The sequence below is a fragment of the Petromyzon marinus genome (assembly GCF_048934315.1).
Source record: "Petromyzon marinus isolate PM22_M1 ecotype Great Lakes invasive population chromosome 68 unlocalized genomic scaffold, UKy_Petmar_22M1.pri1.0 chr68_unloc.1, whole genome shotgun sequence".
NCBI lineage: Eukaryota > Metazoa > Chordata > Hyperoartia > Petromyzontiformes > Petromyzontidae > Petromyzon > Petromyzon marinus.
The window spans coordinates 5,210,577-5,226,233 of record NW_027422597.1 but is presented as its reverse complement, the minus strand read 5'-3'; the positions used below and the strand labels follow the sequence as shown (position 1 = coordinate 5,226,233).

The window sequence follows — 15,657 nt, the reverse complement described above, 5'->3', positions numbered from 1 at the left end:
AACCTTGGCTCATAAATCCAGTGGAAACGTAGGGCCATCATCCGGTATTCTACACATTTATTGGGCGCGATCTTTACCACAGTGGAGTTGTGAAGGATCTATCACAGGGTAAAATGTATAATACTAACAAAATACAGCAGTCATTAGCTGAATGGACAAAAAACAAAACTGCTATAATATGCAGCTACACTTATCTTAAGCACGCTCCAGCCAAACTTCACCACGGTACCTAGTGTACAGTAAAGACTGAGCTAATTATCACAGCCCATGCGTTATAAAAAAGGGCTTATGATAGAGGCAGACTTCATCGTCCTCGCTTCAGAGAGCCTTGGACTGATCCTCAAAGATAATGAAAGGGAATGATTTCACACACGTTTGCCATCAGTCTTCAATTTTAAATTAGCTGGTCATTACATGGAATGAACAAGTACACTTATGTCATCTACACCAGTAATAGCAATTACCCACAACTATTGTGTCTCCAGGGCTACAAGTTGACTGGATAAATACTTCTCTTCGTTCATAGCTTAAAAAACGTGTCGACTACCTCATCAAAAAGCAGGGCCCCTCACTCTTCCTATTCATGTTACTGGGGACACTCAACCTGAATAGAAATTTCAAACCCGCTTGACTGTGCAAACTCTTGTAAATGACCGTGTCTGTAATACCTGTGATTTTTAATCAGCAGAATTATTACTTTTATGTTTGGTATTTTACTAATATTCTATTTCTCTTGTTTTTCGATCAAGAAAAGAGGGCTCTAACTGAAGGTAAGTTCTGTACAAAACTATTTTCTTCAAGAGCATTAAAATGTCATCATTCAATTATAAATCTTAGAACTGGGAGGGTGAAACTTTTTTCGTGACTCAATCAGAGGCTCCTTTAGCAATGCTTGCAGTACATGCACAGTGCTTTAACTTTGAAATGCGACATTTCCATTTTTACATATTTTAAAAGGTTAAATATTTATGCAGTAGCTGTTCAGTAACTTGAATATTTCAATATATGATTAAATTTCAATGACACATTAAATCAACACTGAAATTAAACTACTCTCTGCTAACAATTTAAAACGCTCAATGTTTAAATCCATAACAATTTGTAACACGTATCTGTGCTCGGAAGTATGTTATTCTCCAAATAAGTGTGTGTACCTGGCTGCAGCATCGATCAGAAATGCAGACGATATTAAATGAATTGGAATAAAAACTAGAACGCTAATGAATCATCGCTATGTGCGTGCTTGCAGTTACATTAAAATACATAGAAATGTGTAGATTAGAGAGCAAACGCAGGTGAAAGACGCCTCCTTGATTAAAACGTTAGGCAGGACTCGTCACGAGAAGAGATGACTACCAATTAAGAAAAGTTTGATGTAATGGCAGCCAGAGCAGAGAAGGCACCCAAGAGGACGACATCTGTGGAGGATGAGTGGTAAAATCAACCTGTGTGCAGGACACGAGACAGATGGCAGTGGGTGTAGGATGATTTGCCCGTAAACAGCAGCGCGTGGGTTTGATCCAGACGCCGACCCTGATGCCTGTATACAGTGAGGGAAAAAAAGTATTAGATCCCCTGCTGATTTTGTACGTTTGCCCACTGACAAAGAAATGATCAGTCTATAATTTTAATGGTAGGTTTATTTGAACAGTGAGAGACAGAATAACAACAAAAAAATCCAGAAAAAAACGCATGATAAAAATGTTATAAATTTATTTGCATTTTAATGAGGGAAGAAAGTGTTTGACTTCCTCTCACTCAGAAAGATTTCTGGCTCCCAGGTGTCTTTTATACAGGTAATGAGCTGAGATTAGAAGCACACTCTCATCAGGAGTGCTCCTAATCTCAGCTTGTTAACTGTACTCAAAGACACCTGTCCACAGAAGCAATCAATCAATCAGATTCCAAACTCTCCACCATGGCCAAGACCAAAGAGCTCTCCAAGGATGTCAGGGACAATATTGTAGACCTACACAAGGCTGGAAAGTGCTACAAGATCATTGCCAAGCAGCTTGGTGAGAAGGTAAGAAAAGTCGTCTCGGGTGTGGACCAATCAAATTCAAGGACAGAACATATCATTATCATTATCAGAGTTGCCTCTTTTTTGTTTGCATTTTGACTGCTTGTGTTGTGGTTATTGCAAACATGCCTTGTATATAGGTGTCAGTTTTTGTGCCAGATGAAAGGGGAAAACCTATTACTATTATTATAATATGACAACAATTGGTGCGATTATTCGCAAATGGAAAAAAAAATAACACAAAAGAACTGTCAATCTCCCTCGGACTGGGGCTCCATGCAAGATCTCACCTCGTGGAGTTGCAATGATCATGAGAACGGTGAGGAATCAGCCCAGAACTACACGGGAGGATATTGTCAATTATCTCAAGGCAGCTCGGACCATAGTCACCAATAAATCAATTGGTAACACACTACGCCGTGAAGGACTGAAATCCTGCAGTGCCCGCAAGGTCCCCCTGCTTAAAAAAGCACATAGACATGCCCGTCTGAAGTTTGCCAATGAACATCTGAATGATTCGGAGGACAACTGGGTGAAAGTGTTGTGGTCAGATGAGACCAAAATGGAGCTCTTTGGCATCAACTCAACTCTCCGTGTTTGGAGGAGGAATGCTGGCTATGACCCCAATAACACCATCCCCACCGTCACACATGGGGGTGGAAACATTATGCTTTGGGGGTGTTTTTCTGCTAAGGGGACAGGACAACTTCACCGCATCAAAGGGACGATGGACGGGGCCATGTACCGTCAAATCTTGGTTGAGAACCTCCTTCCCACAGCCAGGGCATTGAAAATGGGTCGTGGATGGGTAGTCCAGCATGACAATGACCCAAAGCACACGGCCATTGCAACAAAGGAGTGGCTCAAAAAAAGCAGTTTAAGGTCCTGGAGTGGTCTAGCCAGTCTCCAGACCTTAATCCCATGGAAAATCTATGGAGGGAGCTGAAGGTTCGAGTTGCCAAACGTCAGCCTCGAAACCTTAATGACTTGGATAAGATCTCCAAAGAGGAGTGGGACAAAATTCCTCCTGAGATGTGTGCAAACCTGGTGGCCAACTCCAAGAAACGTCTGACCTCTGTGATTGCCAACAAGTGTTTTGCCACCAAGTACTAAGTCATCTATTGCAGAGGGGTCAAATACTTATTTCCCTCATTAAAATGCAAATCAATTCATGACATCTTTGACATGCGTTTTTCCGGATTTTTTTGTTGTTATTCTGTCTCTCACTGTTCAAATAAACCTACCATTAAAATTATAGACTGATCTTTTCTTCGTCAGTGGGCAAACGTACAAAATCAGCAGGGGATCAAATACTTTTTTCCCTCACTGTATTTGTATATTACATGTTCTCCTCGTGGTCGCATGGATTTTTAACTGAGTCCTCCAATTTCTCCTTCTACATTTAGAATAAACATTCGTTTACAGTATTTGGCTGCTATAAATGTCCACGTGATAATATACTTCGGTGAGCTATCATGTGCCCAGGTCACTTCTGAAAAAAAGCTTGACAGCTCAGTAGGCTTTAACTGGTAAAATGTAATTTACATGTTCTCTTCAGGATTGATCAAGTCTGGTGGTGATTAATGACCTCAGCTTGTAAATTCCACAAGAAGAGATGTAAATGTAGGATGCTGAAAAACTATAAGAAGAAGTGGTCCTATCAGAGGTGGAAAGATGTTGCGTTAATTTATTTACCATTTAAAACAATTAAAACCATTCTAAACTTGTATCTGAAAAACAGGAATATTGTTTAAAAGTACTGTTCTGACTCTGATCTGAGCGTATCCATTTAGACTGTGAACCTTGGCTCATAAATTAAGTCGAAACGTAGGGCCATCATCCGGTATTCTACACATTTATTGGGCGCGATCTTCACCACAGTGGAGTTGTGAAGGATCTATCACAGGGTAAAATGTAAAATACTAACAAAATACAACAGTCATTAGCTGACTGGACAAAAACAAAACTGCTATATTAAACAGGTACACATATTCTTGGCTCTTTCGGTAAAGTCACGAAGGGAAACAATAAAATAATAAAAATATAAAGCAATAAAATTCTCACAACGTTTCGACTGCAACACAAGCAATCATCATCAGGTGTGAAAACCACAGCAAAAAAAATTGAAAAAAGTTACTTTTTTTACGTTAGCACCACGTAGAGCGATTTAACAGTTTGTTCAGATGGACGAGTCCCTCTATGTTCGGAAAAAAGGAAAACCGCCACTTCAATTTTTTTTGCTGTGGTTTTCTCACCTGATGATGATTGCTTGTGTTGCAGTTGAAACGTCGTGAAAATTGTATTGTTTTATATTTTTATTATTTTATTGTTTCCCTTCTACGTGACTTTACCGAAAGAACCAAGAATATTAATCCCTGCAGTCGCGAAAGCTTTAAATCAAAAAGTGCATTTATCTTAAGCACGCCTCAGCCAAACTTCACCACTGTACATAGTGCGTTATAACAAAGGGCTTATGATAGAGGCAGACTTCATCGTCCTCGCTCCAGAGAGCCTTGGACTCATCCTCAAAGATACTGTAAGGGAATTGTTTCACACACGATTGCCATCAGTCTTCAATTTTAAATTAGCTGGTCATTACATGGAATTTACAAGTACACTTATGTCATCTACACCAGTAATAGCAATTACTCGCAACTATTGTGTCTTCAGGGCTATAAGTTGACTGAATAAATAATTGAGTTCGTTCATAGCTTCAAAAACGTTTCGACTACCTCATCAAAAAGGTGGGCCCCACACTCTGCCTAGTTATGATATTGTGGTCACTCAACCTGAATAGAAAATGCAATCCCACTTGACTGTGCAAACTCTTGTAAATGACCATGTCTGTAATACCTGTAAATTTTAATAAGCAGAACTGTGACTTTTATGTTTGGTAATTTACTAATATTCAATTTATCTTGCTTTTGGATCAAGCAAAGAGGGGATTTACTGAAGGTAAGTTCTGTACAAAACTATTTTCTTCAAGAGCATTAAAATGTCATCACTCGTTTATAAATTTTGGAACTGGGAGGGTGAAACTTTTTTCCTGACTCAATCAGAGGCTCCTTTAGCAATGCTTGCTGTGCATGGACAGTGCTTTAACTTTGAAATGCGACATTTCCATTTTTACATATTTTTTAAGTATAAATAGTTATATAGTAGCTGTTCGGTAACTTGAATATGTCAATATATGATTACATTTCAATGACACATTAAATCAACACTAAAATTAAACTACTCTCTGCTAACAATAAAAAATACTCAATGTTTAAATTAATAACTATTTGTAAAACGTATCTGTGTTCGGAAGTATGTTATTCTCCAAATGAGTGTGTGTACCTGGCTGCAGCATCGATCAGAAATGCAGACGATATTAAAAAAAATTGGAATAAAATCTAGAACGCTAATGAATAATTGCTATGTGCGTGCTGGGAGTTACATTAAAACACATAGAAACGTGTAGATTAGAGAGCATACTCAGGTGAAAGACGCCTCCTTGATTAAAACGTCAGGCAGGACTCGTCACGAGAAAAGATGACTACCAATTAACAAAAGTTTGATGTAATGGCAACCAGAGCAGACAAGGCAACCAGAGCAGAGAAGGCACCCAAGAGGACGACCTCTGTGGAGGATGAGTGGTAAAATCAGACTGTGTGCAGGACACGAGACAGATGGCATTGGCTGCAGGATGATTTGCCCGTAAACAGCAGCGCGTGGGTTTGATCCAGATGCCGACCCTGACGCCTGTATATTTGTAGTTTACATGTTCTCCTCGTGGTCGCGTGGATTTTTATCTGGGTCCTCCAATTTCTTCCTCCATGTTTAGAATAACATTCGTTTACAGTATTTTGCTGCTATAAATGTCCGCATGATAATATTCTTCGATGAGCTATCATGTGGCCAGGTCACTTGTGAAAAAAAGCTTGACAGCTCAGTAGGCTTTAAATGGTAAAATGTAGTTTACATGTTCTCCTCAGGATTGATCAAATCTGGTGGTGATTAATAACCTCAGTTTGTAAATTGCGCAAGAAGAGATGTAAATGTAGGATTCTGAAAGACTATAAGAAGAAGTGGTCCTATCAGAGGTGGAAACATGTTGCGTTAATTTATTTACCATTTAAAATAATTAAAACCATTCTAAACTTGTATCTGAAAAACATGAATATTGTTTAAAAGTACTGTTCTGACTCTGATCTGAGCGTATCCATTTAGACTGTGAACCTTGGCTCATAAATCCAGTCGTTACGTAGGGCCATCATCCGGTATTCTACACATTTATTGGGCGCGATCTTCACCACAGTGGAGTTGTGAAGGATCTATCACAGGGTAAAATGTATAATACTTACAAAAAACAAGTCATTAGCTGACTGACAAAAAACAAAACTGCTATAATAAACAGGTACACTTATCTTAAGCACGCTTCAGCCAAACTTCACCACTGTACCTAGTGTACAGTAAAGACTGAGCTAATTATCACTGCCGATACGTTATAACAAAGGGCTTATGATAGAGGCAGACTTCATCGTCCTCGCTCCAGAGAGCCTTGGACTCATCCTCAAAGATAATGAAAGGGAATTATTTCACACCCGTTTGCCATCAGTCTTCAATTTTAAATTAGCTGGTCATTACATGGAATTTACAAGTACACTTATGTCATCTACACCAGTAATAGCTATTACCCACAACTATTGTGTCTCCAGGGCTACAAGTTGACTGGATAAATACTTCTCTTCGTTCATAGCTTAAAAAACGTTTCGACTACCTCATCAAAAAGCAGGGCCCCTCACTCTGCCTAGTTATGTTACTGGGGACACTCAACCTGAATAGAAAATTCAAACCCGCTTGACTGTGCAAACTCTTGCAAATGACCGTGTCTGTAATACCTGTGATTATTAAACAGCAGAACTGTGACTTTTATGTTTGGTAATTTACTAATATTCAATTTCTCTTGTTTGTGGATGAAGAAAAGAGGGCTCTTAATGAAGGTAAGTTCTATACAAAAGATTTTCTTCAAGAGCATTAAAATGTCATCACTCATTTATAAATCTTGGAACTGGGAGGGTGAAACTTTTTCCGTGACTCAATCAGAGGCTCCTTAGCAATGCTTGCTGTGCATGCACAGTGCTTTAACTTTGAAATGCGACATTACAATTTTTACATATTTTAAAAGTATCAATATTTATACAGTAGCTGTTCGGTAACTTGAATATTTCAATATATGATTACATTTCAATGGCACATTAAATCAACACTGAAATTAAACTACTCTCTGCTAATAATTAAAAACGCTCAATGTTTAAATTCATAACAATTTGTAACACGTATCTGTGCTCAGAAGTATCTTATTCTCCAAATGAGTGTGTGTACCTGGCTGCAGCATCGATCAGAAATGCAGACCATATTAAATAATTTGGAATAAAAACTAGAACGCTAATGAATCATCGCTATGTCTATGCTTGGAGTTACATTAAAACACAGAGAAACGTTTAGATTAGAGAGCATACGCAGGTGAAAGACGCCTCCTTGATTAAAACGTTAGGCAGGACTCGTCACGAGAAGAGATGACTACCAATTAACAAACGTTTGATGTAATGGCAGCCAGAGCAGAGAAGGCACCCAAGAAGACGACCTCTGTGGAGAATGAGTGGTAAAATCAGCCTGTGTGCAGGACACGAGACAAATGGCAGTGGCTGCAGGATGATTTGCCCGTAAACAGCAGCCCGTGGGTTTGATCCAGATGCCGACCCTTACGCCTGTATATTTGTAGTTTACATGTTCTCCGTATGGTCGCGTGGATTTGTATCTGGGTCCTCCAATTTCTCCCTCCACATTTATAAGAAACATTAGTTTACAGTATTTGGCTGCTAAGCTTGTATTTGAAAAACAGGAATATTGTTTAGAAGTACTGTTCTGACACTGATGTACATGATCTGAGCGTATCCATTTAGACTGTGAACCTTGGCTGATAAATCCAGTCGAAACGTACGGCCATCATCCGGTATTCTACACATTTATTGGGCGCGATCTTCACCACAGTGGAGTTGTGAAGGATCTATCACAGGGTAAAATGAATAATACTAACAAAATACAACAGTCATTAGCTGACTGGACAAAAAACAAAACTGCTATAATAAACAGTTACACTTATCTTAAGCACACACTAGCAATACCTCAACACTGTAGCTAGTGTACAGTTAAGACTGAGCTGAAATATCACTGCCCATGCGTTATAATGAAGGGCTTTGGCGAGAGGCAGACTTCATCGTCCTCGCTCCAGAGAGCCCTGGACTCATCCTCAAAGATGATGCGAGGGAACTATTTTACGCACGTTTCCTATCAGTCTTCAACTTTAAATTAGCTGGTCATTCAATGGAATTTACAACTACACTTATGTCACCTACACCAGTAACAGTAATTTCTCACAACTATTGTGTCTCCAGGGCTACAAGTTGACTGGATTAATACATAAGTTAAGAGATTAAAAACGTGCCGACTCCCTCATTAGAAAGATGGGCCCGTCAATCTGCCTGGTTATGTTACCAGGGACCCGTCAATCTGAATAGACCATTCAAACCTGCTTGACTGTGCAAACTATTGTTAATGACCGTGTCTGATATACCTGTTATTTAGAATCAGCCGAACTATTACTTTTATGTTTGTTAATTAACAAATATTTAATTTATTTTGTTTTTAGATTTAACCAAAATGGCTCTTTTACGAGGTACGTTCTGTCCACAATTTTTTTTTTCATTTGCATTAAAATGTCATCGCTCATTTACAAATCTTTGAATGTGGGGCTGAAACTGTTTTTGAAATTCAATCACATGGGCACGATATAATATAATAACAATCATGAGCGGATTTGCTGCCTTGGATGAAGACATCCTGTGCATTATATTTTCTGCTGTTTTTTACTCAAGAATTACCTAAACTATAACATAGATGACTTTACTATTTCTACAACCACTAGGCAATAACCACACGGGGTCCAAACGGATCGATTTGATAATATAGACGAATCATTATTCACGTATTTAAATCACAGTCGACAAATCATGATATACCTTGATTTGCAAGACAAATAAACACAGACGTCCGATTGAAGCTGGAAGAGCCTGACGCGCTTTTAAGTTCTTTGCTGCTGGTGGGCAGCCCAAGATGGGATCTGCAATAGCGGTAAATAAAAGAGAACAATACTCAGATAAATTAACCACTGTAGTGTATAACCATGTTCTCCATGATTCACTGCATGTAGCATGCCCTGTGCTAAACTGTTTGCTAATTGTGTTGATGTGTTTGTTTTATGTCAGAGCAAGACAGCGCCTTACTATCTGCTGGTAAGTTTTCCATGTACGCTGTGGCTGAGAAGTTAATAACAGAGAATCTATTTTTCTCTCCAGAGCATGGTTTATTACATAACGAGCTTCGCTATGCTCTGGGCAGTAAATTCTGAATTTTCATTCGTCGTATTTAAAATACAGAGTAATGTGAAAGTATATATACATTACAAATTGTGTGCTATCAATTGCTACAACATTCATAATTTCGTTAATCTTGTAGATTTTATTCATTTTTCTTAGAAGTAATCACTGTATTGCTTTATTGTAAGCACTTCGTGGTCACTAAATGTTAATGTTGTTATTAGAACAAGCGCGACTCAAGAATTATACAGGTAAGTTATCTATGCGCATGATCCCACAAAGCACATTCCAAATTGTGTCTGTCACACATTGAGATAGGTCACCTAGTGAGACATCTCCACGGCTACGGCCTCTCTTGCTGAGCAACACACTGTACAGTATTTTTCTCAACCCTCACGTTGTTGACAAAAGTGCGGTATTTCCTACATCCGCATGGTGTCATAGCAGATACAATGCACTGCTTCTTTATTCTTCGTCTCTCGCGACATTCGGGTGTCGCTTTGCACGATCCAATTTCAGCAATTACCACCACTCTCGTCCACGACCTGTATTTTGTCAATTTGGTACAGATCCACAATCAATAGCTCTGCTAAGTGTACATATTATGTTGTGTTTTATTTGTCTACACATTGTTTACTTTCATGTTTAAGACGTCGGCTTTCGCTACCAATATCATCCATAATAGAGGTTTTTGGGTTAGATCGCGTTAATATATAAATGTGTCGTTAAAACCCGCCAACACCCGACACAGCCAACTAGTAAGGGTTGTCACGTAAACAGAACGTGCCAATTCGTCACTAGTACAGCACACCGGTGTGTTGGAGAGCTAAGCCGCAACATTTACAAACTGAGTACGACGTTTCACCAGTAATTAGAATGATGATGAGGCTAGCAACCAGAGAGGATTTTTCGATTTAAAGCTTTCGTGACTGCAATGATTCATCTTCTTTGGTTCTTTCGGTAAAGTCACGTAGAATGAGAATAAAATAATAAATTGATAAAATAAAATAACACAATAATATTCTCACGACGTTTCGGCCACAACACAAGCGGCCTTCATCAGGTGAAGGGACGAGACTGTCTGGTAGGACAGCGCTGGAGTGAAAGAGCCACGTTCTGATCACGACTTTTAAGCTGTGTGAGAGGAAACAAAGCGCCTTGACAAAGGAATTAGCATATAATTTAGCATTGAAATGGCTGAGTGATTAGCTTGTGACTGGTCACAGAAATAGCTATGTTAAAAGTTAAAGCATACACATCTGCAGAGGCACCCCTTGACAAAGGAATTAGCATAGAATTTTGCTTTGAAATAGCTAAGTTAAAGCATACACATCCGCAGAGGCACCCCTTGACAAAGGAATTAGCATAGAATTTAACATTGAAATAGCTGAGTGATTAGCTTGTAACTGGTCACAGAAATAGCTACGTTAAAGTCAGAGCATACACATTCACCGAGGCACTTAGTACAAATCAAACAGGAGAATTTAGCATTGAAATAACTAGGCGAATTTAGCATTGAAATAACTGAGTGATTAGCTAGTGACTGGTCACAGAAATGACTATGTTGAAGTCAAGGCCTACACATCTGAGCTATTCACAGTACTATATAGTGAACCAATAAAAAACTAAAATATAAATTACCTTAATGTTATCAATGAACTCTATATTCTCCAATCATTTTTCGCCATATAGCATTGTGATATATAACGACTTATTGTTGGTAGCTTAGCTATTTCTGTGACCAATTACAAGCTAATCACTCAGCTATTTCAATGCTAAATTCTATGCTAATTCCTTTGTCAAGGGGTGCCTTTGCGAATGTGTATGCTTTAACTTAGCTATTTCAATGCTAAATTCTATGCTAATTCCATTGTCAAGGGGTGCCTCTGCGGATGTGTATGCTTTAACTTTTAACATAGCTATTTCTGTGACCAGTCACAAGCTAATCACTCAGCCATTTCAATGCTAAATTATATGCTAATTCCTTTGTCAAGGCGCTTTGTTTCCTCTCACACAGCTTAAAAGTCGTGATCTGAACGTGGCTCTTTCACTCCAGCGCTGTCCTACCAGACAGTCTCGTCCCTTCACCTGATGAAGGCCGCTTGTGTTGTGGCCGAAACGTCGTGAGAATATTATTGTGTTATTTTATTTTATCAATGTATTATTTTATTCTCATTCTACGTGACTATACCGAAAGAACCAAAGAAGATGAACCAGAGAAGAGTTGTGTTTAAGCGAGAAGACAGAGCATTGTGTAACAGCGTGGGGTGTGTATTGCATATAGTGTACAAAGTGTGCTCGTTAAATTAAATAATTGCCTCCAAGAGATACATCTCCAAGTCAGTCACTGCACATGTGTAGATTATTACCTAATTTGTGTATTCATGAAAATAGTATTAATTCAATGATGTACATTTCCAAGCTCTTTTTGTCAAGGTCTAAATAAAAAAATGTGTGTGCTGTTGAATATATATTGATTGTATCTTTCCTTACATAATAACTTCAATGTTTTTTTTGTTTGCGTATGTGTTCTTGTCTGATTGCACAAGTAACTTAATGTAATTTTTTTTAACCAGATGAAGAACGGTTAAGACTACTCAAATGTATGTATTCTGCGTGTGCACTGTCTTGAAGGGGTTCCAGCTAAAATGTTTATTATGTTCCTCAGAAGAGTTCTTTTTGCTTAATGATCTATTTTTCTTAACTATTTACAGCTTGAAGTAAGAATATTTCTAATGGCATTCGAGTTAATAGGAAGAAAAATATTTGAGCTGAACACAGCCCCAATTGCACGTGTGATTTGTAACTTTTATCCTTACCCATGGAGTGATAGTTCAATTTGAATGTGTTAGCTTGGGTATTAATGTACTAATGCAATTTGAACAGATACACAGCTTTCTCTGGTGTGGACCAATCAGTTTCAAGGACATTGCATATATTATTAGTGTTTTTTTTGCATTCTGACAACAAGTATTGTGGTTAATGCAGACATGATTCCTTGTTAAAGGTTTAAGTTTGGTGTTTTAAGATCTTAATACCTGTTTTGTTGCCAGAAAAAAAAGGGAAAACCTATTCTCATATTTTGGTACTGGCAAAGGAGGTCCCATGGTGTGTATAGATTATTTGGCTACTATAAATGTTCACGTGATAAGCTACTTCGTTGAGTTCTCATTTGTGGCCAGTTCGCTTCTGAAAAATAATATAATAGCTCAATGGGCTTTACCCGGCAAAATACAAAAAAAACTGCTTAGTTTTTTTTTTCTGATTTGCTTACCTTTCTTATACTTTGCAATACTATAATATGTTTGTATCGCTTGTTGTTTTAACGTTCTGACCCGCCCTACTGGACATCTTTGAAAAATAGCTTTTTATATCCTAGTATTCCTCCAGTATAAATGAATATTATGATTCTAATAAATCTAAAGGGCCAAATTAATGCGGCTATTTGATATGTGTCAACCCCTTATAAGTGCCGACCTTATTCCAGACCGACTCAGCCCTTATTGGTCACCCGTGCCTTTATAAATCTCAACATTCATCCTACAAAGTTCCAACACATGGGAGAAACAAAAAAATAGACAAAACATGTTTTGCCCATATTGAAACGGCTGTACGCCGTATGGACCCGACGACTTAATTTTCCTTTACGAGAACACAGGTAAACCGTATGGGTTGACAGGTATGCTATTTTGGCTATCGTTCCATCACTTCAGGTTTACACAAGTAGAGTGTACGGGTAAATACCCTCCCACCCACTTTCTGTCACGTGGCATTGATTCAACCTATAATAGGGTAACGTTGAGGGAATTGACCTTCCTCAGAGTAAACAGAGCAGAGAGACACACTTATATTAAATTATTATTTGACTTTTGTCATTTGAGTTTCAGCTTTATGTATTTAACACTTATATTATTACTTATATATTTCTATTATGAGGCCTCAATTATGGACGTCATGAAATATTTTGAGAAATACACTTCATATTTCTTTACCAAACTAGTTGCAGCTGTGCTAACTTAATTGTCAACATTATAAAACTAAAGTATTATGATGGACATAATACGCCAACAGCATCACGCGTCCCGTAATAACCATGAGTCTAAGATAGCTTAGTGGTAATCTCATATCATAAATTAGTTATTCATATAGTGGGTGCTGTTCACATTTATACCACATTTTTTTGTCAAAGAAAAACATTTCCGGTGAATTGTGCATTTGTTGAAAATTTCTTCCCTGATCCAAAATCACATTGTCAGCAGATACGTATATTTCGACAAAGATTGGCAGTTGTGATAGCCCAAGCAAACACGTCTAACATGCACATGCTACAGTGAGGGAAAAAAGTATTTGATCCCCTGCTGATTTTGTACGTTTGCCAACTGACAAAGAAATGATCAGTCTATAATTCTAATGGTAGGTTTATTTGAACAGTGAAAGACAGAATAACAACAAAAATCCAGAAAAACGCATGTCAAAAATGTTATAAATTGATTTGCATTTTAATAAAGGAAATACGAATTTGACCCCTCTGCAAAACATGACTTAGTACTTGGTGGTAAAATCCTTGTTGGCAATCACAGAGGTCAGACGTTTCTTGTAGTTGGCCACCAGGTTTGCACACATCTCAGGAGGGATTTTGTCCCACTCCTCTTTGCAGATCTTCTCCAAGTCATTAAGGTTTCGAGGCTGACGTTTGGCAACTCGAACCTTCAGCTCCCTCCACAGATTTTGTATGGGATTAAGGTCTGGAGACTGAATAGGCCACTCCAGGACCTTAATGTGCTTCTTCTTGAGCCACTCCTTTCTTGCCTTGGCCGTGTGTTTTGGGTCATTGTCCTGATGGAATACCCATCCACGACCCATTTTCAATGCCCTGGCTGAGGGAAGGAGGTTCTCACCCAAGGTTTGATGGTACATGGTCCCGTCCATCGTCCCTTTGATGCGGTGAAGTTGTCCTGTCCCCTTAGCAGAAAAACACCCCCAAAGCATAATGTTTCCACCTCCATGTTTGACGGTGGGGATGGTGTTCTTGGGGTCATAGGCAGCATTCCTCCTCCAAACACGGCGAGTTGAGTTGATGCCAAAGAGCTCCATTTTGGTCTCATCTGACCACAACCCTTTCACCCAGTTGTCCTCTGAATCATTTAGATGTTCATTGGCAAACTTCAGATGGGCATGTATATGTGCTTTCTTGAGCAGTGGGACCTTGCGGGCGCTGCAGGATTTCAGTCCTTCACGGCATAGTGTGTTACCAATTGTTTTCTTGGTGACTATGGTCCCAGCTGCCTTGAGTTCATTGGCAAGATCCTCCCGTGCAGTTCTGGGCTGATTCCTCACCGTTCTCATGATCATTGCAACTCCACGAGTTGAGATCTTGCATGGAGCCCCAGGCCGAGGGAAATTGACAGTTCTTTTGTGTTTCTTTCATTTCCAAATAATCGCACCAACTGTTGTCACCTTCTCACCAAGCTGCTTGGCAATGGTCTCGTAGCCCATTCCAGCATTGTGTAGGTCTACAATCTTGTCCCTGACATCCTTGGAGAGCTCGTTGGTCTTGGCAATGGTGGAGAGTTTGGAATCTGATTCATTGATTGCTTCTGTGGACAGGTGCCTTTTATACAGGTAACAAGCTGAGATTAGGAGCACTCCCTTTAAGAGTGTGCTCCTAATCTCAGCTCGTTACCTGTATAAAAGTCACTTGGGAGCCAGAAATCTTTCTGATTGAGAGGGGGTCAAATACTTATTTCCCTCATTAAAATGCAAATCAATTTATAAAAAATTTGACATGCGTTTTTCTGGATTTCGTTTTTGTTATTCTGTCTCTCACTGTTCAAATAAACCTATAATTAAAATTATAGACTGATTATTTATTTGGCAGTCGGAAAACGTACAAAATCAGCAGGGGGTCAAATACTTTTTTCCCTCACTGTATAGGAAGGCCAGTGATTGGGCCTATGATGGATTCCTATGCAAACTGCATTGGTTTGTGCAACCCAAGCCCCTAGAGGATCGTTGTGATTGAGGTCCATCCACATAATGCCCTCTATTGTCCCGTGCCTTGAGAGACTCGATCATTATTCGTATGGCGCGGCAGTGCTGTGATTATAATCTAATTATAATTTGCCCAATCACGTGGTATTGTTGGCAAACTCTGCATAAGCGTCTCATTGAAACTCATGAAGCAGGTTCATTATTTTGATTTAAAGCTTTCGTGAC

At 38.9% G+C, this 15,657-nt stretch overlaps 1 protein-coding gene across 4 annotated transcripts in view; it reads left to right on the top strand.

Annotated features, from left to right (window-relative positions):
• Nucleotides 1–15,657, top strand: part of LOC142905334 (E3 ubiquitin/ISG15 ligase TRIM25-like) — a 50,004-nt gene that overhangs the window by 31,071 nt on the left and 3,276 nt on the right. For 3 of the 4 annotated variants that reach the window (XM_076058173.1, XM_076058175.1, XM_076058176.1), the window contains exons 7-13: nucleotides 750–770; nucleotides 4,955–4,975; nucleotides 6,985–7,005; nucleotides 8,715–8,741; nucleotides 9,331–9,357; nucleotides 9,666–9,692; nucleotides 12,018–12,044. In XM_076058173.1, coding sequence (XP_075914288.1) covers nucleotides 750–770; nucleotides 4,955–4,975; nucleotides 6,985–7,005; nucleotides 8,715–8,741; nucleotides 9,331–9,357; nucleotides 9,666–9,692; nucleotides 12,018–12,044 — 171 coding nt within the window. The remainder of the gene's footprint in view (nucleotides 1–749; nucleotides 771–4,954; nucleotides 4,976–6,984; nucleotides 7,006–8,714; nucleotides 8,742–9,330; nucleotides 9,358–9,665; nucleotides 9,693–12,017; nucleotides 12,045–15,657) is intronic. The other variant, XM_076058174.1, reaches the window with a different exon arrangement.